The 25,811-nt window shown below is 47.1% G+C and overlaps 1 protein-coding gene across 4 annotated transcripts in view; it reads left to right on the forward strand.

The window, feature by feature from the left end:
* Window positions 1–25,811, forward strand: part of ZDHHC14 (zinc finger DHHC-type palmitoyltransferase 14) — a 270,851-nt gene that overhangs the window by 234,887 nt on the left and 10,153 nt on the right. For all 4 annotated transcript variants that reach the window (XM_055310316.1, XM_055310318.1, XM_055310317.1 and 1 more), the window contains exons 5-8: window positions 979–1,027; window positions 14,775–14,877; window positions 15,990–16,099; window positions 21,202–21,304. In XM_055310316.1, the coding sequence (XP_055166291.1) occupies window positions 979–1,027; window positions 14,775–14,877; window positions 15,990–16,099; window positions 21,202–21,304 (365 nt within the window). The remainder of the gene's footprint in view (window positions 1–978; window positions 1,028–14,774; window positions 14,878–15,989; window positions 16,100–21,201; window positions 21,305–25,811) is intronic.

Raw genomic sequence — 25,811 nt, forward strand, 5'->3', positions numbered from 1 at the left:
TGTGCCCCCTGCCCCCGGCCTAGCTGAGATGGAAGAGAAAGCCTTAAGCTTTCCTTATTCATTTCCCCCACTCTTTAGCATCCTAGCGCCCGGCACATCCTTGTGCCTCAGTAGTGGCCAGTGGGGAAGACAGGGGAAATGGGACCCTGAGGACAGATGTGAGCACCCCACTCTCCGCCTTCCCATGGCTGGACCTGGTTCCCACTTACACAGAGCGATCAGGGCCCCTGCCTCGACTGCCCTGTGTGGCCACAGCAGCACAGACACTGTCTCCCTTCTCCCTGTTTCTCTCGTTGCTGCCCCAGGCTGGGTGCTATCCCCAAAACACAGTTTCATGCCGCCCCAGGACAGGAAGGCCAAGAGTTCCTCCACATGGGCCTTTGTGTTTAAAAACCATGAAGCCAGCACATAAAAATGGCTTCTTGTCAGATGCCTCTTTACTCAAAGCCCTAGAGAAATTTCTTTGCACGAACTATTCACTCTTAAAGGAGTGAGTAATAAACTCCAGCTCTCTGAGTTTATTTACTCTGGGTGCAGATGAAGACGTCTTTTATATGTAGCCTAGTATATAGCATGTCCGAGGTCAACAGTTAACAAACTTAGGAAAAACAGTCTTTCATAAAAGAAGAGGAAAAAAATAGCATACAGTATTCTGTTTTCCTATTAAAATGAGGAAAACAAAGGGGTAATCAAACTATAATTTATGGGAAAGTATGCAGACATCCATCTGCTTTTATTGAAAAAATATCCTGCAGATGTTGGGTCTAATTATGAATCTGCCATTTTCTTGTTGAATAACTTCAGTGGAATCTCAATCCCTGATCAGCATACTGGGTGCCGTAGCACAACAAAATATAATTGTTTAATTGATCTTTAGACACCTATTATTTTTATGTAGATGAGGGAGCTTTCAACACGAAGGCTGTTTTTCTGGAGGTGAATGTTTTTAAATGCTAAACTTTGGTTTCATTTCCACAGGTTCACAACAGACAGGATTCCTCAATGCTCTTAAGGACAGTCCTGCAAGATATCCTTTCAGGTTGCCCTGTTTTTCACAATGCTAATGTGTTAAGTATTGGGCTGACTTTCTACTCAATGAGCTCTTCATCTGTGCCTTGGCTTTTCTTCTCAGAAATTGTATTCTCTTTCATTCCATCCAAAAAAACAAAAAACAAAAAACCCTATATTCATTGCCCATGAGTAGTCATGTCTGAATGCTTGAACCTCAACATGACTCATTTAGGCATGTTTAAATTGAAGTGCTCTTTAGCTAGAAAGCCAAGTGTAAATTCTTGTTCACCCTGCATTGATTTGTGTTAAATCAGGTTGGTTGGGGAGAAGGGCTTGCAAGGTCCAGCTGACCTCATTTTGATCCCTGCAGAGTATTTATAGATGCCCCTGTATGGGTCACCTTCTCGCCGTGAGGTCACCAGATGGGAATCCTCTGACCCCCTCTATAGATTCCTTCTGGGTGTGCCTTTGTCATGCCTTCAGGCAGTCCAGATAACCTTTATTATTTCCAGGAAGAGAACACTTTTTCTCAGTCTTGAATGGACTAAAGATGGTCAATCTCAAGTCAATTGGATTAATCCCATCCTACCAAAGAGTATGTATGGGCACGTGCCATCGTATTTTGAACTTCTTGAAAGAAAAATGTTCACCCATGATGTGCTTGAATGGGCTCCCTGCCTCACTTGTCCCCCTAAGTTTCATGTTCATTACTGTAGAGTTGGCCTCCTGGACCCATTGACCTGGCTCCATCTGGGATCCAGCTCTCTTTCTTTTTCATATAACCAAGTAGTCTGGACTTGAACTTCTCATTACTCCCAGAAGTAATCTTCATCTTGTGGAAGAGAATCCTTAAACAATGAATGAAGAACTTTACTAAGATGTACATATCTTGTACCTGCCTCATGTCCCTAGGAGCTGGGGTACACAGTGTGGACCTGGTGTGTGTGTGTGTGTGTGTGTGTGTGTGTGTGTGTGTGTGTGATATTAAGATACCTGAAAACAAATGTGGTCTTGTATGTATTTGAGTTATATAAAGTATCTCCTTTTTGGTGCTTCTGTGTTTACAGATAGCACAGAATATTGTTTGGAGGTACAGATTCTATAGTCAACTGATTTCTTACAAAGGGGACAGGGACACAGGGACATATGGAAGAAATACAAGGGGGACTTGAAGAATACATTTTACAGGTATGTCCTGTCTTCTGTTAAAGGAGGCAAGAGCTAACTATAAGTTATCCAGAAAGAAAGGTAGTCCTGAGAATGGAATTCTCCATGTTCATGGCTGCTAAGAACACCCATGGGAAATGTCATTCTCCATCCTTCTCCCCAGCCCTGCCAGGGGTGACCCCCTCTGCCATCATCTCTGTGCCCTTCTATTTTCAAGACATGTTGCTTTGGCATATCTTACAGTCAAGCTTTGTCTTTTTTTCCCAGAAAAAGAGGCTCAGCTGTCTTTCAGGAAATTGGTCACATCGTGAAAACATGCTGGTCATGTAGCATTTTATAATATAGTTTGCTGCTGGCAGGGCTTCGTGGTGTCTATTACAGACCACCCAACTCATGGATCTTAATTATTATTATTATTATTATTCATTCATTCATTCATTCATTCATGAGAGACACAGAAAGAGAGAGGCAGGGACATAAGCAGAGGGAGAAGCAGGCTCCCTGCAGGGAGCCTGATGCGAGACTTGACCCCAGGACCCTGGGATCACAACCTGAGTCAAAGGCAGAATCTCAACCACTGAGCCACCCAGGTGTCCCCCCAACTCATGGATCTTATCATATCATATCATGAGGAAGGACCAAGTAGCGAGTCCTGGCTTCCTGCTACCCTCACAATTAATTAGAGATCTGAGGTTATTTCTTTCAACCCTTTTGTGTCTTGAAGTTTTTGACCTGCAAGAGTCAGCCACTCTGTACTTGACATGCTATGGTGACAAAATCAGTTATATGGAATATGAGTGAGAACACCCAGCATAGGAGCATTGTTTACGTGCATGACAGGAGTGAAGGAGCTTTCAAAGAAGCTTCTTTTTGTGGCAATATGTGCAATGGGTGGTCTCTGCCAGAACCTTCTTTTAGAGCACACACGTCTGCTCATTCTCATGATTTGGCTGTGCCCATAGTGGGTATAATCAAGAGCATTGTGTTCCCAGGAAGGAGAATAGACAAATGCTGATAGAAAAAGCAGCATGCTGACTTTGCTGGAGAAACAGTTTGTGTGGAAAGGAGAAGAAAGAGAAACACTCTTCCTAGGTTCAGGCTATTTTCCCTGGAAATATCGTTCTCAGGTAGAGGTAAAGAGTTTTTGCTGTGGTCCCGACTTTGAAAACTCACAAAATCTCAGCCACTGCCTTTCCAATGGTGTTGCCATATCTAGATGCCAAGGTTTTTGCTTTGTGGGTGTCACCCAGGCATGTCCTCCACATTCTGGAGCTTGGCAGCCACATGGTCCAGTGAGAGCCAGCGACGCCACAGCCCACTTTGAAGGCATGAAGGCCCCTTACGGCATCCAGACACAGCTGCTGGATGTCCTACCTATTCCAGGCCAGCCCTCCGTCAGCACAGCCGCAGCATGCGCCCAGCTGTATTTTGGAGGCTTAAAGCAATATAAATTAATTGTTGTGCCACTCTGTAGGTCAGAAGTCCAGCAGGCTTGGCTTTTTTCTGCTCTGGGTCCCACAGTGCTAAAATCAAGGTATCACCAGCCTGGACTCTTATCCAGAAGCTGCAGGGGGGGTCCTCTCTTGGGCTGGTTCAGGCGGTTGACCAAGTTCATGGGCTACAGGACTAAGGCTCCTTTCTTTGCTGCTTTCTCTGATTCATTTCTTCCTTGCTCTTCAAAGCCAGCAGCAACGGGTCAGGTCCCTCCCACATTTTGAAGCTCTTCTGCCTCTCTTCCACCCATCATTCTGACCTCAGCCAGAAAAGCTCTCTACTTTTTAAAGAGTAGCCGCAACCTGAGAATTCAGGATAATCTTCCCATCTCAGGGTCTGTGACCTCCAGTCTACAACTCCCTTTTGCCATGTAGGTGATGTATTCACAGATGCCAAGGATTAGGACGTCTTTCTGTTCTGTCAGCCCCACAGGCCTTTGGGGAGGAGGTGCCCTGGAATCAGGCACTCAAATGCAGGCTGATTTGAGAGGATTTCTTTCTAGACCCATCCATGAAGCTCTCTAATGATCCAGCTCACTTCTGAGTCTATGTCTGTCCCCCCTTTCTTTTCAACCTTGGTGTCACTCTAGGAGGGGGGCGGACAGAGTTGATGGGTTAGTATGTATGTACACAGACACACACACATACCACATATACGGTGTATGTGTGTGTACATATATATGTATATGTATGTATGTACACACACACACGTGTGTGTGTGTGTGTGTGTGTGTGTGTCCTCTCCTGAAGTCAGATTTTGTGGCACTTTTTAATCCACTGTCATTGGGCTCCTGCTGGTAAAAAGGTGACCTAAAGCTGAAGCCAGAATATCCCAGGGCAGCTACCAGAGCTGACATAAAGACTGTCTGATTTTCTCCCAGAGAAAATTGGGGACCAAGAGCAAGATGCCAGGGGGAATGTGACAGCACAGCAGCCCAGCAGGATAGAGATGGGTGGGGAGATGATGGGAGCAGCCTGAACAGCAGTCCCAATTTGAATCTTCTTCACTCCTTCTGGAAGCGGTGGAAAACTTTAGGAACATCAGACTTACCCATACTAAAAAGTGAGGTGCTGGTTTTTTTTTTTATTACAAAGAACATTAATTGTTTCATGTGCCACTGGCCACTCCTCCCCTGATTGCTATGACTGCCTACAGGCTCTCTGTGCTGATGGGTTTTCTCTGTTTTCAATACCTGCTTTGAAGAAGAATCCCTCCTTCTATCAAGTGGGTCTAATAAGAAGCATTGAGGTCTGGTGATTTATCATGAATTTGTATTCCAGAAGAAAAAACATGCTTTGGGTTCTATGAGGTTGTGCTGTGTTTTTGAAAAAAATATTAAGTTCTGGTTATTAATCATAATCTATGTGTGGTAAGGCTGGATCCCATTAGGATATCTGTTCAGTATTTTGAGCTCCTGCCTTTCCTGGGGACACACGTGTGGCTTTGGAAGTGGTAGGGGATGGCCAGGCAGTGTTTCCAAGGGGCTGTTTTCAGCTCCCAGAGAGAGGGGTGCTCACCACTGGGGCAACAATGAGGTCACAGAGACTAGGGGTGGCCCACAAGAGGGTGAATCGTGCCAGCCGGTGTGGTAGGAGGTTCTAGCATCAGATCATGTTAATATGTCCAAGCTCCCTCCCATTGCTGAGGCCCTGAGAGTTTGGGAGTCTCTTTGGAGGTGGTCAATTTCTGATGATGAGGCTGATCTGTGACACTTCACACTCATGGAGACTGTTCTCTGGCTGACGACCCTGCTGCCCTGAGCTCATCCTCTCCAGTCCTGTAGTCTGTGTGGAACAGGAGTCCATACCACACCAAGTTCTTAAAACAAGAGATTTTCTGGGGAGTTGCCTGAGCACCCATGTAGCCTCTGCACGTGACCCGAGTGTTCTCGGCAAGAAAGTAACTTAAGTTTAAAATTTTTCAGTGGCCTCCCATCTGATCTTCTGACCGTGGTGTCAAAATATCCTGATGAGGAATCAGGACACAGGCAAAGGTTTTTCTCCCAGTGGATTTACCGCAAAAGATCCAATTAAAAGCCATGTCGTGGAGGAAATGAGAGAAATTAGAAATTAGAAATTTCTAATTAGAAATTAGAAATTAGAGAAATTACTAATTAACAAGTAATTGAGACAACTTCTCAGAAATACTGACACAAATGATGGAAACAACTGAAGTGCCTCATGGGGCCTGTGTGACAGCAGCAGGACCTCAGGAGAAAGGAACCCATCAGCTCACTCAGTAAGTAGTCTGGACTGGACGGTGTCTAGTTTGAGTGGACAGAGCTTGGAGGAGGAGGAGGGGGAGGAGGAGGAGGACACACAGGGAAGAGCCAGCAAGCCCGCCCCAGAGCCCACCCGTGGTGAGTGAGGGCAAGGAAGCCACCCGGGCCTCAGAGCCCCTGGCCAGCCCTCCCTCCACCTCTCTCCCTATCTCCCAGTGGCCTGGGGCCATTTCCTCCCTCTCATCTCAGCCTCAGATGAGCAGAGGCAGTGATGGCTGGGTGCTACAGACTCTCAGGAACGCCTGGCCTTCTCCAGGGAGAGACAAAAGGAGAGTGTTCTCCACAAAGGATGGCACTCAGTCTTCCATCCACACAGCCGGACAGGTTCCAGCGGAGAAGGTCCACTGGGCATCTGTTTCTTTCAAGACCCTTCAACCGAACACCCACTACGTGCGAAATCTGCCATGGTTACAAAGTGGAGAAGGATACACCTGCCCTTCTGTCAAAGAGGGCAGAGCAGCGAGGGTGGGCAGGCTGATTCATTCTTCTTGACGAGCATCTGTTGATGCCAAGATCTGGTGGATGACTCGGATTTCTGAAAAGCAGCGTAAGTCTTAAGTGGTATCAAGGATCAGAGCATGCTTGAGGTGGGGGTGGAGGTCCAGAAGGGCCTCGTGCAGGGAAATCAGGAAAAGCTTTGGCAGGTGGTGTCTGCACGGGGCTTGGAAAGATGAGGCAAGTTCCAACAGGACATGGAGGGGGAGAGGTCCCAAGCAGGGCCAAGAGCCTGAGCAAGTCCTGGTGTCCCTGTAGGGCTGGAGCCAGCTTTGTGTTCATTAGGGTGTGTTCATCACTCAGCAGGGTCTGCAGGGTGCTGGCTACAGCAGCTCAAAGGTGCTTCCAGTCAACAGGCCCTCTGCCCAGATGGTATAAGTACACAGATGCACTTGGGACTCATGCACACGGTGGGCGTAGCGGGAGGGTGCTGTGATAGCTCAGCCCTGGTTGGGGGGTGGCGGTCAAGAGTGACTGCTCCCAGGAAAGGAAGGGCCCCTACCTCATCATGTACCTGTGAGGAGTGGTACCAGCTTACAGCTTTGGCAGGTGAATGAACTCATCGCAGCTGGGTTTTGTTATTATTGTGTTCTTAAGAATTCATCTTGCAGCAGGGAACACACGGAGGGAGGGAGGGAGGGACTTTTGCAGGGGAAAGACCCCCAAAATTGGAATGGGTGACAAGGGGACACCTCAGCTGACAGGCAATCAGATCAGTACTGCTAGGAGGGGACAGGAGGGGGTTTCAGAGCCCATTCTGAGGGTTCAGCCCTGGGTGTCCAGGGGAAAGAGGACACAACAGAAAAGTGAGATAGCTAGCGCTGGTTTTGGGAGAAATTAGTCCTATTTGAAATATATTTAGAAGCAGAACTAAAAGATGACCCCCGGGAACCTCCACGTGAGGCTAGAGCAACTCTTGGATTCTCCTTGGTTCCTTGCATGAAATACAGAAAGGTGAAAAAGTCATGAGCCTGCGGTGACAGGGCTACAACCTCATAAGAAATGGGGAACCAGTCACGTGGTGCCAGGAGAGCCACGTGGCTATGCCTCCGGCTCACCGGCTTTGAGGGTCTGCAAGGTAGAGCCCCACAGGGAAGGGACCCCAGGCCACCCGTGTCATCAGAGGAGGAGCCCGAGAGGGGAAGCCCCGTGATCACCAATCATTGCAATGAAATGGCATTAACATCCAATTAAAAGGATTACAGTCATTTTTAATCATGACTTATTGTTCATTGCTCCCGAATGAAGAGTCTTCAGTGGTTGGTAAATCAAACAGTAATTGATTCTATGTGTGTGGAGGCTTTTGATGGAGAGCCATTTTATCCCAAATTTGCATTCATTTTGAGGTACACTCTCTGAAAGGCACCGATGGCCTAATGGGCATGGTTCTGTTTTAATGGAATTTGGTAGTAGGCTTGTGGTTGGCTCAGTGCTCTCAGAAAGGAGGGACGCCCTACTGCCCATTGCAAGATTCATGAAGGCAGCACAGGTCTTTGCTAGCTACACTCGGCTTTTAGGACAAACCCTCCTATCCCCCTATGTGTGGATCCTCGGAGGGACCCCAGAAAATAGGTAGGACAGGTGTCCTTAGGTACCGACAGCTGGGCCTGCACTGAAGAGTCACATGACCTCAATTTGTGCTCAGTGGTATTGCCAGAACTGGAGTCCGGATCTCCCCACCACCAGCCCCTCTCTCCATGCAGGGAACCGAGATGCTTTCCTGCTGCCCCTAGCCAGTCAGACTGAGAGAGTCCCATGAAGAATAAGCATCAGATGACCTCTCATGAGGTCACAAAGTGGGGGAGGATGGTGTCCGGTTTCTTAAATCACTCAAGGATAACAAGACCATACTCTCACTGTAAAAGATTTCAAATAGAAACATAGGAGTAAAAAAAGAGCACTGCTCTTGACCATTCCTCCATCATTTTGTAAGAATCGTCAGTTTTTGTGGGTCTTCCCAGGTGGTATTCTAGGAATCCATACACATAACAATATACTGTTGCAGGGACAGTTTCTATCTAAAAAGGGTCATACTCTTTGCATTATCCAATGGTTTGATTTTTAAATATTTCCTGAAGATAACTTCCGTGTCAACATGTGGATCCACCTCATTTTTTTCTCAATTGCTTTAGAGAATTTCAGAAGGCAGAGGAACCATAGTGTATGCTTCTGTTGATAAGTATTTAGATTTCTTAATTTTTTTTACTGCTTAAAAAATGAGGCAGTGAGTGCTCTTGCACATGTCTCCTTACACACAAGCAGTGTTTCTGCAGGATTGACAGCTAAATGTGGAATCTCTGAGATGGAAGTTAATGAGGCATGCCACATTGTCCCCTAAAGGGGTGGTACCAATTTGTCCTCCTAGTTCCTCACACCTTTACCCACATTGGATGTCATTAGTTCTGTGACTCTTGCTAGTTTGTTGGGGGGGGGGGAATAAATCATTGTTTTAATTTCCATTTTCTGGATAATAGTCACCTGTGCTTATTTTCCTGCTCGTTGACTTTTTTTCCATTGCCACAACATGCCAGTCCGTATTCTGTCCATTTTGTAATCCGGTTCTGTGTTCTTTTCCTATTAACATGTTCTTTATTCTCAACAATAACCATTTAATATCTCTTGCCAATATTTTTCTCCCAACTTGTCAGTTACCTTTTAACTTAATTTTAATACAAAAAAGGTTAACTTTTTAATGAAATCAATCTATAAGTTTTATAGATTGACTATAATGACTCCTAGATTCTGTAACTTATATTTCTACTTCCAAATTGTAAGACTATTTCCTTTCTTTTCCTCTTTTATATTTTATTTCTTCAGTTAGAGTAAATTCTCTGTAATCTGATTGTGTGTGTGTTTACTAAAATTCTCACTTTATTTTTCCCAAATGTTTAGTGATGTGTCCCAGTAATGCTCACTATTCTATTCTGGCAGTTCTCAAACTTTTTGATCTCAGGACTCTTTTACTCTTAAAAATTATTGAGGACCCAAAGAGCTTCTGTTTATGTAGATTATAGAAATATATATATATATTTCTATATATATATATAGAATTTCAGAAGGCAAAGGAACCATAGTGTATGCTTCTGTTGACGAGTATTTAGATTTCTTAATTATATATATAAATTTCTAGAGGTCATGTTTAAAACTAGCTGATACATTTTTAAAACACAGAATGCACCAGCAGTCATCCTATTCTGCTGAGAGTGAGGACATGAGTCTTGTGTCATGCAGCCTCTAGATGAAGCCCTCAAAGGAGAGAATAGCATCGATACTGGTAAATAATGTTTTGGCATCGATAGGAAAATAGCTCTGACCTGGGGGTTTCCCTGAAGTATCTCAGGGACCCTAAGGTTCCACAGGCCACATTTTGAGAACCACCAGTGTATTCTTCTGCCCCTAATTTTAAATGCCTTCAGTACCTCTACTTGCCCACACGTCTCTTTCACACTCTCACCTCCTTTTGTTTACTAAACGTTCTCCTCCCATCCCCTAACCCTTGATTTTTTCCCCCAAGTTTTCTTACCCATTCTTGCACATTTTCTCTCTGTGATGAATTTTAGAGTCAGTTTGTCTAATTTCTCTTTTAAAATTCCAGTTGGAATTTTGATGGGAATTACAGTGACTTCATAGATTAATTGGGGAGAACATGCACCTTTATTTCTCAGTATTAAAGAGTGTAGGACAGAAGGATTTCAGAGAATGAGAGATGATGTTCACGTGATCCAGACTGAAGGGTCTCCATGACTTCCCATGTGTCTGTCACATGAATCACTTAGATGTGAAGACCCCACCCCAAACACAGAGATGGCACTCGGGTGAGGGGGACACAAGCTGTATTTTCCCATCTCTAAGAATTTCCCCATCCGATGGATGAGGAAAACATGCTGACAAATTCCTGAACCCAAATATTTACAAGCATTAAATGCTGACATAGACGCTAAATCTGGAGAAGAAAGGGAAATCTTGCTGATATCCACTCTTCCATCAAAACTCTTCCTGTAAGGGAGCATTGCCGAATTTACTGTAATGTTTAGGGGAGAAAAAAGATCACCAAGAACATTGGTTTCTTACATTTTAAACATCAGAACCCACGGCAGAGACCTGAAGCAGATTAAAATGCAGGAGGGCTCTGGCTCCATAGAGAAGTGCCCCCCAGAGCCTCGTAAGCTCAGTGCTCAAGAAGAGGCAGCTCCTGGACTTGGCTTCTCCCACCATTCTGGAATCCAGGGGGTTTGGGTCAGTGAAGAAATGCACATGAAACACAGAGTTCTTAAAATAAACTATTATCTGGATTTGGCAAAAAAATACCATCACCAGCCTGATTGCTGGAAAATGGAAAGATGGCTGGTGACATACTAAGAGAGACAAAGACCATGAGAATAATGAGCATGGTGGTCTCAGCCTTGTTGCTGTATGCTCCGAGCCCCCAGATGACAGCCTGTCTTATGGCACTGCCATCACATGGGGCCTTGGGAAGGGTTCTTTATGTCCTAGAAGTTCTGGAGACCAAGTTCTAGTTTAGTTCTACCATGAACTACTGTGTGAGTTTTTATAAGAGGCTTGACTTCTCTGGGACTCAGCTTCCTACCTGTAAAAAATTAAGGGATTAAAATAAATCAGGACATCTTAACAGGTCCTTGTGTATCTATGGAGAGGTGTCAGGGGAGTTTCTAAAACTCCTGAAATTATAAGGAAACAATTATGTGTGCATTTTTTTCTGAGAAAAGAGGGGGGATCCAGAAAGGTTAAAAAATCTTTAGTTCCATGATCTCTCACCTTTTGTGATTTTCCAAATACTGAGATGCCCCCACCATGCTGTCCAACCCAACACTCTTCCCACATGTATGCAAGGGACTCTCACCTTGCTTACCTTCCCACAGGCAAACAGACCCTTACTTCCTTAGGGCAGGGAGTGAATCCTTCCCCACCGCTTCTGTCCTAAATGCAGGGCTGGCTCCACAAAAAGGCACAGAGCGGGCACCCCTAGGATGGCGCAGAAACTCAATGGAGACATGTCTGCCCATCATCATTTTTCAGGGTTTTGCATCCCACAGCTATCTAGTGAGTACTTCGATATGCAACATCATGGGCTAGGAGCTACAGGGAATTTAATGACACCCCCCCTGGCCTCAGCAGTAGCTCACTGTCTTACTGGGGGTTGGAGGGAGACAGAAGCTGGCCATGGTAACTGCTATAATTTGGAACCATCTCAGCAGCAATAAACATCCAACGGCTTATTAAATTGGCTCTTAGTGGAATTGGCATGTTTTTCCCTCATTTCCCCTTTTAAAAATCTCAGTAAATGGGTTTTGATACATTCAAGAGAAATTTATATTGATCTTATAATGGCGTAGATATTGTCAACATCTGTCTTTTGAGTCAGTGAGAAGATGTGTTGTTTAAATATTTGTCCCCCAGCCTAAGAGTGAAGTTGAAGGGTTGTGGTCTACTCAAGCTGCCATAGGGTCACTAATCTGTGACAAGGAGGGTCCCCACCTCCCCCAGCAAGGGGTTATAGTCAGCCTAGAGCCACTGGGCCCTCCGCGGGAATAGGAAAGGATCCAGCCCACGGCTTTTCTGCTGCACTGACACAACCACACTTCCAGGGGTTCATCCCCAGCTTTGCGATTTCTCAAGCAAAGTACTGAACTGCTCTCTGCCTCAGTTTCCCTATTGGGTAATTGGGAGTCACACTTCTCCCTGGGTCACTGAGGATCAAATGAGTTAATCCATGGAAAGCCTTTGGAGTACCACCTGACATGTAGCCAGACACACACCAGCCACAAGTGTTTATGATGATGGTGACGACTCCTTAAGACACACAGTGGGGGGGAGGGATCTGCTATCAGTGGCAAGCGCAGGTGGGCTGCATCCTGCATCCTGCCTTGAATTCATGTCATTTTGACACAGCTGTGAGCTAACCATGCAACTGCATTCTGCTATTTATAAATCGCCTCTAACGCTCACAAGATAATATAGAAAACTGCAAGTTTATTTTTGGAGCTATAAGCCTTTAAAGTTATGTGTCCACTGGTAACAATGCCTCCTTTGAGGCGTGATCGTTTTAAGTGGGATTGCAAATGGAACAGCAGCCAGAACACGAGCGGTAGCCACCCTAAATGCTGTGATCCTCCTCCGCTTTGACACGCCAGTTTTTATACGGTTCACGCATATGCACGCATACATATACACGCATATGTATATTTTGACATCATCATCGTTCTACCTGGATCATAAACTTTTAGAGACACCTAAAGTACTTCTGAGACAGAAGTTCGGCTCTGCCTGTATTATTCGGCAAGTAAACCTTTTGCTTTCATACTTTATTCCCTTTTCTACCCTGATCCTTTCTCTTCTGTCATGTGTCCCCTCCTCTCTGATCTTTCTAGCTCTTGTCTTTTCCCTGCACTCCACTTCACCTCTGCTTTCAAACCCTGTGTGACTTGCCTCCCTAGTCTGTCCTGAAACGGGGGCTGGGATGGTCAGAAGAGGGGCATCTGCGAGCCCGCACCTTGAGAAGCCAGTTGAGACCATCTTTGCTACAAGGGCCACCATCCATGTGTCCCCATGTGTCCCCAAAACCTCCCTTCATCACCACTTGCCTACCCAAACAACCCTGGGAGAAATGAAAGGGGTGCGCAGGCTGGTGGCAGCCCTGGGGTGGGGTCTGCTTCTCTCTCTCTCTCGCCCCCACAGATCCTCCCTACATATCCATACTTACCTGCTTTTCCAAAATACCAACTTACTTTCCTCTTCTCAAGTGATGTAACTACCCCTCCCTTTTGTTTACCTCCTGCCTGCCTCCCTGAGGAACAGACGGGGCCCACCAGGAGCACGGCGGTTGGCATCTGTAAGACTCTGGGTGCTCTGGGCTGTTTTCGTCTTAGCTAGCTGGCAGCAGTACATTCTTCTCCTCTTCAGATACCCATTTAATTTCAGGGTGGTACTTTCCTGAGTGCTTGCGGTTTCTAAAAGTTTAAACCATAGGAGAGTAAAGCATTTTTCTGCCTCTCCAAGAGCAGAGCCAGCGGTTTATCCTGATGTGGAAAGTCAGGGCAGGAGCCTGTTCATTTCTCTTATTTTTATATGCCACCCCAGACGATGGTATTTATTAATAATGACATGGCCGATTATGACACTGTACTGAATATGATATTCATTTCTCTGGCCTAAAGATGAATTATGCCGAATCCTAAAAAAAAAAATCAATGGCCATGTATTACAGCATGATCTATGGCTTCAATCCGCGGGAGCATCGAGAACGCATGGGTATTTGCTTCTCCGGCCTGTAACTTAACGATGGGGGATGCATGGTGTATAGTCAAACTCCCAGATGTATGATGGATATTTTTTTTCCCTGAGAAACATCTATATCTTGTAAATAGAATTTTATAAACATTTGTGGGACAGAAAAATTCTCTAGTCCTTTCAAATTGCCAAAGTCTGGGTTGATTTATCTCCTCTGTTGAAGAATACCACACTCTCTCTCCTCCGGTGATAGAGCATCTTGTGGAACTCTGAACTCCTCATCGCTCAGTGTCTGGTCGGTCAACATCCACATGTCCTAGTTGCCCACCAAATAGCTGAAAATAGCCTTATGTGTCGGGTGGGCTAAGGGGTCCTCGTAAGTAAAGATACACCTCACCCTGATGCCACTCTGAGAAATGCCCCCGCTGACTCCGAAGCCCAACCGTAGGTGTGGGTGGGCAGCCAGCAACTGGTGAAGGGACCATCCAGGGAGAGAGAAAGCCATGAAGATAAGGCCTGCCCAGGTTTAGAGTTGCCGGTGGCCGGGACCGCACATCACTGTCAACTGTGACAGTTCACCCACACCCTCAGCATCAAGCTGGAGGAGAGACCTGTTGACACAACAGTTCTCGGTATTCAGAAGATGAGATTAAAGCCTGGGATTGCGGTGGTGTTCAGTGTCGAGCCTTTCCTTGGCGGCCTGGGCCGCTGCCGGCTCCCGCCAGCCTTCCCCCGGCTTTGCTGGCTGCACAGTGTTGCTGGGAAAGGCAAAGGGCCGGTGGGGTGACGCTCAGGGGGAATGGCCAGCCGTGAGAAAGTAAGCAGGTAACGTTCAGGGAGCCCAGTGATCGCTCCCTGAGCACCAGTGAGGTGGAGCTGGAAGAGAGAGGGCCGCGGTGCTGGCCCTGAAGGATGCTCCTCTGGCTTAGGGACAACCCTGACGTGAAACCAGACAGACTGACAGGCCTGAGGGAGTATCTGTGGGTGTTTCCCGTCGAAACCTCATGTCATCCCGGCTCCTCAGGCACCCCCAGAGCTTTCCCTGCCTTCCCCATTCTGCTCCTTGACTCCAGGCCACTGTGCTGGAGGCTGTGGTGTGCTTCTTCTCCGTCTGGTCTATAGTCGGCCTGTCGGGCTTCCACACGTACCTGATCAGCTCCAACCAGACCACCAACGAAGATGTAAGTTCCTGGTGGGCCGGGGTCGGGGTGGGGGTGGGGGTGTCTGTGTCCAGAGGCAAAGGGGGAGAGGAGAGGAGGGCTTGGGGGCCAGGGCCTTCTGCACATCCCATTCCAGAGCGAGCCTCCAAGAACCAAGATTGTGAGGTAGAAGCATCTTCCTACGTTGGCCTCCATGATTCCCAGTTGGGAATCTCTGAATTGTCCTACTTTCTGACCACGTCCCTTAGATCCTGAGGCCTGCAAAGTGACCCAATTCCAAACACCAGTGGAGAAGATTATCTTCTCTTCCAGATTATCTTCTCTTCCTTTCCAGTAATTTTGTGAGTCGCATGTCACACATCCCCTGAAGAGGGACAGTGGTTGACATGCAGGGGGTGAACAAATGAATCCACCTCTCATGTTTAACACTTCCATCTCATTTTTGGAAGAGGCCGCCCCGACCCAGAGTTTAATGTTTTGTCCAGGATTATCTGCCTAGACTTAATGTGGCCGGAGAGGAAGGATAAGAACAGGAAACATCATGTTGGAAATGTTGCTCATTGGCCTGGTCCTCTTTGTTCTGAATATTTAGATTCTGACAGAAGTTTCTGTCAGTACAGCGATTAAATGCCTCAGATTCAGTCAGATTGCCTTAAAGGCTTGATGATACGTGAATTAAGAGATTAATGGAGTTATCTGTATTTCGTAACTGTGGATATTTGAACCTGTGAAATTATTTCAGTGACATTGTGAGGCCGGATTCAGGCAGGCTGGAAGTTGGCAGTTGGGGGAGCCCAGTTAACTCTCAGCCACCATCCGTTTCATGGCTGTTGAGCACGCCAACTGTGAATCTGAGAAAAAGCTCCATGGGCTTCTGTGAGCTGAGCTGCTGGTATACCACGTAGTAGACACAAGAGATCATTGTCCCCAAAGAATGTTACTTTCCCCCTCATTTGACCTGCTGTTTGGGGATGTTTTCAATTTTGGGGTCAATGTCAGTTTTCCTTGTGAAAATGCCTCAGTTTCTCTTATCAAAGAAACAAGTAAAGATGATTTGCATTCTTTATGAGCTTCTCACAATCCAGTTCACCTAATCTGTGGCATTGGTGTTATTGACTCTCCTTTTCTTTCAGATCAAAGGATCTTGGTCAAATAAAAGAGGCAAAGAGAATTACAATCCCTACAGCTACGGGAATATCTTTACAAATTGCTGTGTTGCCCTGTGTGGGCCCATCTCTCCAAGGTGAGATTTGGAGAGCGTCACGCTCTTTAGTGGACCTGGGGAAAGCCAACAAATTAGCTGTGGCAGCACAGGCCTTACAAGGTAGAGACCCAGCCACAAAACCCACTGTTAGATTTGATCACACCCTCTGGATGACCGCCGGGCCAGTGGTCAGCTTCATGCACAGCGTCGTGGCCCTAGTAAAATAGAAATCTGGCTCAGTTTATCGTGCTGTTCCTGCCATCTTTTCTATTCTTTCACTGAATTTATGTCAAGGATAGGGAAAATCTCCTAAGGATTGAAATAGGGAAACTGAGGATCATGCCTCACATTAATTATTGAGTCATCTTGAACATCTGTGATGAACACAGAGCTGTGCTTAGCTTAGTAGGGGAGCCAGGATGCAATGTAGGAAGCAATCAGAAAACCTGGAGAAATGGGTGCTAAGAGCTGAGTTATATAGAATATACATGCTAAAATAGTTGAGCAGGAGAGATCGGCATGAGCTGAAGCTTCCAGATTGTGGTGACAGTAATAGGACAGCACTATGATGGCAGTAGCTGACACTCATGAACAGTGTTAGATCTGTTTTAAGTGCTTTATATGAATCAGCTTTTAAAGATTTTATTTATTTAGAGAGAGAGAGTGCATGCAAGCAGGGGGAAAGGAAGAGGGAGAAAGAATCTCAAGCAGACTCCACACTGAGCATGGAGCCTAACTTGGGGCTCACTCTCATAACCCTGAGATCATGACCGGAGCCAAAATCAAGAGTTGGATGCTTAACTGACTGAGCCACCCAGATACCCCTATATGTATCTGTTTTTAAAATCTGGCTCTGTAAGAGGTAGGTACTATTATACCCCATTTTGTGGGTGAGGAAAGTGGCACAGAGAGGTTACTAAACGTGCCCATGTTCACGGAGCTAGTAAATGCCACCTGGTCAGGACTCAAACCCAGGCCTCTGGCATCAGAACCAGCATGTGTGGAACACTGCATGCTGCCCCCCAGGCAGGATTACACAAGTACAAAATGCAATCCACAACTGATTATTTGTGAGTCGACACTCCTGTAGAGCCTTTCCAACAGATTAATCAGTCATCCAGCATATTTATTAAGCAGGTATTCTGAGTCTCTAGAATGAGTTTCCAAACCATTGCTACTTCCTCCCTATGGCCTCTAAATGCATAAATGGAGAGACTCCACAAACCCGCTGCGAGCATCTCCAAGGCAGCATCACTGCACTTGTACCTCCGTGGCCGTCATTGCCCATGCGTGCTCACGGAATGCAAATTTGATTTTATTATAAGCCTCAGTGAAATATCATTAAGGAAGTAAGAGTGTTGCCCTCCCCCCAGAAACAAAATCCAAGCATATATTCCGAGGCTACATATTAATTTATACTAAGGGTATGTTACTGGTACTATGAGTAATTAGAAATTGATTGTTTTCTAGGTTAGGCCCAGGAAATCGGGAGCCTAGCGTGCTACTCTCCTCCTGAATGAGGGCCATCAGGAGCCCCTGTCGCACAGAGGCCTCCTCTGAGGAGGGGCTGTAGGAAGGGACAGCCCAGGACTTGAGGGGGAGGACCGCCTTGGACAGGGGAGTTAGACATGCCTGGAGGGGTGCCAGCCTGTCCCCCAGAGAGCTCCAGACCCACCCAGGGATCCCTCTGAGAGCTCTTTAAGCCAGAAAATCCATCAGGAAATGCTTAGGGTTTTTTTGTTTTGTTTTGTTTTGTTTTGTTTTTTTTACAGTTTGGCTTTGTTTCCTACCAGCATGCATTTATTTGTGGACTATGGGCTCAGGCAATGAAGCCCAGGCTAGAGGCCTTGGAGGAGCATAAGAGGCAAATGACAACTGAACAAGCCTCCTTCCTCAAATCTAAAATACACATCCAAATCCAGGAAAGGAATTTAGAAGTCTCATATTTTGAACAAATCTCTTTTCTTGTTCCCCACTCTTTGATTTGCATTTGGCGCTGCTTTGTATTGTTTGTATATCAAATCTTGTGACAACCAAACTTAAACCTTCCATGACTGGGTAAAATGTCTTACTGTGGCTCAGTTAACTTGGGTTGTATTCTTTCTAAAACCCAAGTCCCTCTGGATGGGGCATTTCTCGAGGATGGCCCTCCCTCAGAACTGCGTGAACCACTCTTGGGTCTGTGAAGTGAACATGGGCCACTGGCCTCTCCTGTGGTGCCCACAGGCTCCTGGAGCTGGACCTGGGCAGAAATGATATAGGGTAGTTCTTGTCTCTGCTCCTCCCTCCTGTTGCCCTCTTTGCCCCTTCTTGTACTGCCCTACCTCACCAACCCTTGTGCCCCTAAGAGGGCAGAGCCTTCCACGAGTGTCCCAGCCAAGCCTGTCTAAGAACCACCAACATGCCCAGAATCATGCACCTGAGTTGCCTCTAAAATGTTCTGAAATGTTATGACAATGTGCTCACCAGAGTGTCTTCATAAACTATGAACCACATTTGGTTTCCTGAATGGGTCCCTGGGGGTGTGCATGGCAGTGGGGTAGGACTGGCCAGGTTTGGGAGAGGGGTCCTCATACAAGCCTGGCAGAAGGAATGAAAAATTGGAAAGACAGATAGTCCCAAGGTGTCAGGGTCAGGCCCTGTGGGCCAGTGCTAGAATGGCAAATCTAACAGTCAAGGAGCAGCTGTGACAGAGAGTGGAGTGCAGTTTCCATGGGACACCCAGGAGGCCTTCCCAGAGGAGAGGGCCTAAGTTGTCATCTTTTGTAACAGATGAGTAGGAACTGGGGGAAGGAAACTAGAAGGAGGACAGACAGGAGCAGCATGTGCAAAGGCCCTGAGGTGAGAGGAGAGTGTATGGCCTGTCAGAGGAGCTCGTGTGTAGGAGTGAGAGGACCACAGAGGGTGCAGCAACAGGTGAGGCAAGAGGAGCACGTCCAGATCAGAGGAGCTCCCAGGCCATTGTGAGGACTGAAAGAAAACTCAGGGCAGAATGTGACAGTCTTAGGTATGTGGCTGGTCCATTAAACAGGCTGAATGCACAAAATGAAGGCTGAGAAGTTTATTTTGTCCTCTCTTCTTCTGTCTTTTCAGACTCTCTTGAGAACCTAGTTGGGTACTTTTTTTGTTTGTTTGGGGTTTTTTTGTTGTTGTTTTGTTTTGTTTTATTTTGGTTTGGTTTGGTTTGTTTGGTTTTTTGCTCCTGAATGAAATCTCCTGCAAGTCTCTTAATTTCTCTGGCCACCTAAAACAAAAACAAAACAAAACAAAGGACTTCAGACACTTTCGTGTCCTCAAGCACTGTGTCATTTCCATGGGTAGGGATCCCGGAGCTCACCAAAGAGCAACACTCTCCACCCCTTCCCCCGTGGCCAGGTTAGGACTTCAGCACATCTTCTGGAAAGACACAGTGCCACCCCCATTGTATGCTGGCTCTGGTCCAGGACGCCTGCGAGGCCCCCACAGTGGGCTGCAGATGACCACTTAAGGTCCACGGCACCTCTCTTTGCTCTTTCCACTTGGATCTTCCATGCCCTCGCAGGGGGTCACAAACTTGGTGTGAGCTGTGTGGGACTCCGCCACCCCTCCTTTGGAAGATGGAGGTTCTTGTTGCCTATTGGTTTTCCTAAAACTCTGAGAATCCAACCGAAACTGGAAGCAGAGAGAGTCCCATTTCAAGATCTTGTCACAAGTATATTTTAACGTCGTCCAAAGACCTACAGGTGGCAGTTGGGAAAACTCTTGTCTCCTTGTCTCCTGGGAGCCATACTGACAGTTGGAGGGTGGCCTCAGGGGACCAGGACGTGTGCAGGCACAGGGGGGCCTCTGAGGCATCTCGCGGAGGCTGCAGGGCATGTGGCCGAGCCCCACGCATGGGCTCACACCAGGAGCGCCCTCTCATTAGCTGAGGTCTTTGCAGTTCTGCCCTTAGACTCAAGGTCAACACTGAGCCTTGACTCAAGGAGGAAAAAAAGGCAGCTCTTTTGATGGCAACGTAAAGCTTCCCCCTACCTTCTATCTGGGCAACAGCGCCATGAAGCACAGAAGAGATGGCTTTATTATTCACGAATGATGCCATGATTCTGCAAATTTGCCTGTGGGAAGCAGGGACCCGCTTCTGTTGATCCAGCCACCAACCTTCTTCTCACTCGGCTCCTAGTGGGTGTCACTTGTGGAGATCGATGATTGAGAAGACCTGGTCCTTGCCCTCGTGGGGCTTACGCTCCACGGCAGATGCAAGTCTGGAAGTGGGTGATGCTGACATGATGTGATCAACAGGGTGCTCCAGGGGCACTGCAGAGGGCCCCGGTCCAGGGTGGGGACGCAGGTGCTTTGCGGGGAGAAAAGATAAGACTATCCTCTGGAGTTGGCAGACTGCTGGACAGAGGGGACTGTCTATAAAATCACGGCGACACCAGGCCGAAAGTGGTATGTGCCACTAAAGGAGTCGCAAGCAGGGCCCAAAGAATCCAGAGAAAGGGCAAGAAAGAGCAAGGGCTGGGGGCATTGGAACCTGGCCATGGAGAACGGACAGAGGAGTGGAAGGGAGGCTGACCTGGGGCAAGAAAAACCAGAACTTGAGCAAAAAGCCAGGATGACAGACACCGAGTGCGTGTGGGGCTGGGCCTGGGCTGGGCTTCTGTGCCGTGCATTGCGCACGTGCAGGAGGGTGTCACACGCTTGCAGAGGGGATGAGCCTGGGAACACTGTGCTTGTAACAAGAAGGCGTGGACTGAGGCTGGAGCGGAAAGTGGGGACAAGTGGGGTGACGCCCAGAGCGGGTGACAGGGCGCCCCCAGAGCAGTGCGAGCAGGCCGGGAGACTTGACAAAGCCTGGATGGAGCACCGATGGCCGTGCTGGCCCTGGGTGCAGGGGCTGGGGGGAGGGTGGGAGACGATGGGAGTCTGCAGCAGGTGCAGGCGGGGGTGGGGGACAGATGCTGCAAGCATTTCTTAAAGGCAGAGGTGATGGAATTTGGTAGGTGACTGTCGTGAAGGTAAGTTGGGGTCTATCCCGAGACACCAGCAGTGGGGCCCCACACAGGAAGAGGGAGCCCCAAATGGAAATTACAATCATGCTGATGGCGTCTTTGGCTCTTTATTCACTCTCTTCCTCCATATCATTTTGTTTTCTCTGGCAGCCTCATCGACAGAAGAGGCTACATCCAGCCTGACACACCGCAGCCGGCCACACCGTCCAATGGAATTGCTGCGTACGGGGCCACACAGTCACAGAGCGACATGGTAGGGGCCACCTGCAGTGGGGACCAGAGCTCCCTGCAAGGCTTCTCTTCTGCTTCTGTGTCACTAACCCAGTAACAAACCAAGCACACCTAGAAGCCTTCCCGGGAGACCCATCAGCTGAAAGGCTCGCGCCAGGGATAAGAAGCATTAAATGAAGGCGATACCCAACAAAGGATTATGGCCTTTGCGTGGTTGGTTTGTTCTGGGCTGTGTAAGGGAAAGTACCTTGTGATGGAAAGCCCCCTTGTGTAGAACCAGGGTGTCTGGGGTGAGATACAACCGCTCGAAGCAGGGGTGGCTGGCTGGCTGGCTGGAGAGTCCCTCTCTGTCCTTTGCCTCAACCTGTGCTAACCTCCCCCACCTCCACTTTAAGTGCGCAGCAGGTGGCCAGTTCTCCCCGCTTTCAGCCCAAACCTTAGATCAGCCATGCAAACCTTAATGCACATAATCAGACAAAGTGTTCTTTATTCAGAGCCAAAACTGAGCAAGTCTCTCCAAAGAGGGCTCACAGGTGTCCTGGGACGTGTGCAACATGAATATGCTATATTTTCGGTCTGCAGGTGGGAGATTTGGGACAAGGACTGGAATCCCTCCATGGGTCCTTGAAAGCACAGTCAGGACTGGCTGTGACCATCATTGCCTTAAAATTCCTTAGGTGTCTGGAAGACAGCTTCACTTTATCTGGAACAGATTTCCGAAAGAAGTTCCTTGTTTCAGAAAGGGACCCAGTCTTTGGCCCTCCCCAGGAGCTGTTTGTTCTTTGTAGACCAGAATCACCCACAACAGAGTTTCCATAACATAGACTGGGGAAGTGACAGCCTCCTGGACACTTTGTGTCCGTTTATAAAGAACTGCAAGGTGCAAGTCAACAGTCTTAAGACTATCTCATTAAGCTCTCAGGGTTCAGGGAAACCACTCAATCCCAGCGACCCTGCAGCAGCGTTTACAGCCCTGAAAATGGGCTCCAGCCCCAGCAGAAGCTTGCTTCCGGTTATTTGCTGGCAGTGGCGGTGACTAGCTTGTGTGGTGGTGCTTTGCTGATAAACCATCTCCTTTGAAGGAAAATACATTCACGTCACTGTCCTTGCCCCTCTACTCTCAAAGGGGTCACAGGACATCTTGTTCTGTCCGCATTCACCCATGCAAACGACCTTTAAGAGTCACCACCTTATTTTTCAGAGGAGGAAAATGAGGACAGAGAGAGTAGGGAGAGTGGCCCACAGGAAAGGAAATTACATTTATTTAGCACCAATGGTGTTCAAAGCTCTTGACGATCAGAATCTTGTTTAATCCAAACCAACAATGGCAAACGGACATGCTTGTCTCTTGCCTTAAAAAAAGAAAAAAAAAAAAAAGCTAGTACAAGTGGATCATCTGCCCCAAGGGCACATAGCCACTTATTTGTGGATCTGAAATCAATCTGATGACTTAATGCCTGTGTTCACTTCATATACTGCCTCCTTCGTGAGCAGACACTAAACACAACTATATCCATGTTCAGAAGTCTTTCTCGGCTATTTATGGGAGCACAGCAAGTGTCCTGGAAGGACAAAATTCCTGTAAGGAGTTCTGAGCATGGCATCCACTGATAACTCCTGTGAGATGTGTGCTCGTATTTTCACACTTTGTGCGTAGAGCCTCTTCCTGAGTCCCTACTGTGTTCTGAGGATGCGACTAGGTGGTAGGGATGCAAGGTCTGTGGAGTGCAGTCCTTCTGTCCTCAAGGAAGCAGCGGTCCGGGGACAGGGCACAAACACATACGGGAAGCATGTAGCAGGAACCTTCACTAGAAGATACCGCTGGCGGCAGAGGTCCTTATCAGATCCGACAAACTTACATTAGTTTCACCCTGCGACTCCCCTGGTACTGAGCCCACCGTGCTCTGCTTCTCTAGATTTAAAGAGTAAACAAGACCACCTTCACGGTGTTGACACTATTAAGCTGCTTTCTGTTAAGAGGGGGTGAAGGCATCGTTTATTAATTCCACAAACTTTTATTGAGCAACTACTATGTGCCTCTGTGATAGCCAGAGAGGGCAGGTTTAACAAAGGAGACAGGGGGGTCGTTTCACTCTGTATGTTAATCAGAGTCATCAAACTGCTCGGGTGCCCTCTGGGGCCCATACAGACCCACACCATGACCCCTGTGAAGGGCATACCCCCGCAGGCACTGGCCAGGTAGGAATGGCGAGATGCCACTGCCTCTTCCCATGGGAAGGCCACCTTCCAAGTGACCAGTGGTCTGTGGTGCCACCAGGATGGTTTAAAGGACACTTCTGAGAAGCTTGTGACGGTGAAGCAGTGCCATTGCTAAGTCCTTGTTGTTCAATCCAACGTATGGATTCTTTTTAAGGCATCTGTTCATCTCTGGCTTGGACTCTTAGGTCAGGAAGCATGAAAATATTAAAAACCTCAGGCTCCTGGCTCTCCTGCTCTCCCCTCTCTCTGGAGATAAACCACATGTGACATCCACATGCCTTAAGCACCAGTCAGATCAGGGCTCGGGAAGAGCTCTGACCCTTAAGGGAGTTTCGTCAGGCCCGACCCGGGCAGCCGTGGCATCCCGAGTCATCATGGGGGCCTGAGTGAGGACCCATGACCCTGGGTGACCTGCCAAGGCTGACCAGCCCCACAGAGAGGGAGCTTCACTCATTTCCACAGTAAAGAAGCTCCACGCCGCTGAGTTCTATGGTCTACTTCCCCCCTTCAGAGCCAAACTCTAAAAATCCTGCAGAGTCCACTCTGCTCTCCGCAAACTCTAAAAATGTGCAGAAATATCTCTTCCATGTGGGGAGCACTTCGAAGGCAGGCATCAAACTTTAAAAGGCCTTCTTTATTACCCTCTCCAAGAGGGGATGGGGATTAATTGTGCAAAGAGCCAGGCTTCCACCTAAATTAGTGCTTAACCTCTCTGCCTCAGTTTTCTCATCCATAAAATAGGAACATTGATATCCTTACCTTTTAGGGTTCTATGGGGATTAAATAAGTAAATGCATTTAAAGCACTTAAAACCTTGCCTAGCACAAGGTAAATATTATGTAAATATTAGCTATATTATTATTATTATCCTCCTGATATCCATGGTGACAAGATCAGCCAGGTCAGTTGCATCCACTCTGAGCAACTGGTCAACAATGGGCATTACTCAGGTGAGGGAAAGAGCCTCGATGAGAAGCAGGGAGTGAGAGCTCAAGTCCTGGTTCCCACCAGTTATCTCCCTGCCTGTTTGCAACTTACTCTGCCTCTGTGGTCCTCAGTTTTGCCCACCTGCAAAATGGGAGCTGGGACTTATTTGTCTCTAAAGCCCCATCCAGCTTGAAGCTCTTTGTGAATCTCTGGTCTTTGCAGCTTGACGGGCCAGAAAAACAGAGAACAACTTCCGAGTCCCCGAGTCCCCTACACAGGAGAGGGAGCCAGCTCTTCCTAGAGGGTAAACACTGTGACCCTTCACTCCTCCTACTCCTCATATGCCCGCCCCCCTCCTCCCGACCCAGACTCAGGACCCAGCACTTGGCAAAGGAGTGAGGCATATGCTGCAGTCTGGGCTTCATACCAAAACTTCCCCTTCTTATCTGTCTCATATTTCTCGAATTTCTAGGATAAATCCTACTTAGCCATGGTATATAATCCCTTTTATATGTTTCCTGGATTTAGTTTACTGGTGTTTTGTTGAGTATTTTTTACAACTATATTCATAAAAGATTTTGGTCTGCAGTTTCCTTTTTTTGTTTTGTCTGGTGTTGGTATCAGGGTAATGTGAGCCTCCCACACTGAGTTGTTTCTTCCCCTTCTGGTTTTTGGAAGAATTTATAAAGAACTGGGATTAATTCTTCTTAAAAGACCTGATAGTTTTCACCAGTGAAGCCATTCAATCCTGAGCTTTTCTTTGTGGATAGTTTTTTTGATTATTCACTCACTACTTATCACAGGTCTATTCAGCTTTTCTACTTCTTCTGGAGTCAGTTTCAATAGTAGGTGTCTTCTAGGAATTTATGTTACAAAGTTACCTAATCTATTACCCTGGTCTCTTTGGTCGTACATCAGTACTGTTTTATTATGGAAATAGATAAAAGGAGGAAAAGTGAAAGATTGAAAAAAGTAAAAAAACAAATAGAAAATGAGAGTAATTTGTAGAAGTGAAGGAAGAGGGAAGCAGAAGCCCAGGACCTGGTGAGAGGGAATAAATACAGGTGGAGTGAGCCCTGAAGGGGGGAATTGGTGTTTTGTGTTTCTCACGTGCTGTGAAATGAATGTAACTCCTCCAGGGGAGAGAGATGTGCGACTCTAGCAAAGTGACTTCCAGCATGGCCTGCAGGTCCTACGCTGTTTGCTTGGCTTTCTCCCGCTCTGAGTAATGTTAGGACCAGGAGAAATATATGAGCAGTTTCCAGGAACTGTCAAAATACAGGAAAATGAGCCAGCATATTTCAAGATTGACAGTAAACTAATTCCTTGAGGCAAATTGTAACATGCCTTTCTTTTGATTTGCTTCATCTGCCTCTAACAGA

Source organism: Nyctereutes procyonoides, unplaced genomic scaffold, assembly GCF_905146905.1.
Source record: "Nyctereutes procyonoides isolate TBG_1078 unplaced genomic scaffold, NYPRO_anot_genome, whole genome shotgun sequence".
NCBI lineage: Eukaryota > Metazoa > Chordata > Mammalia > Carnivora > Canidae > Nyctereutes > Nyctereutes procyonoides.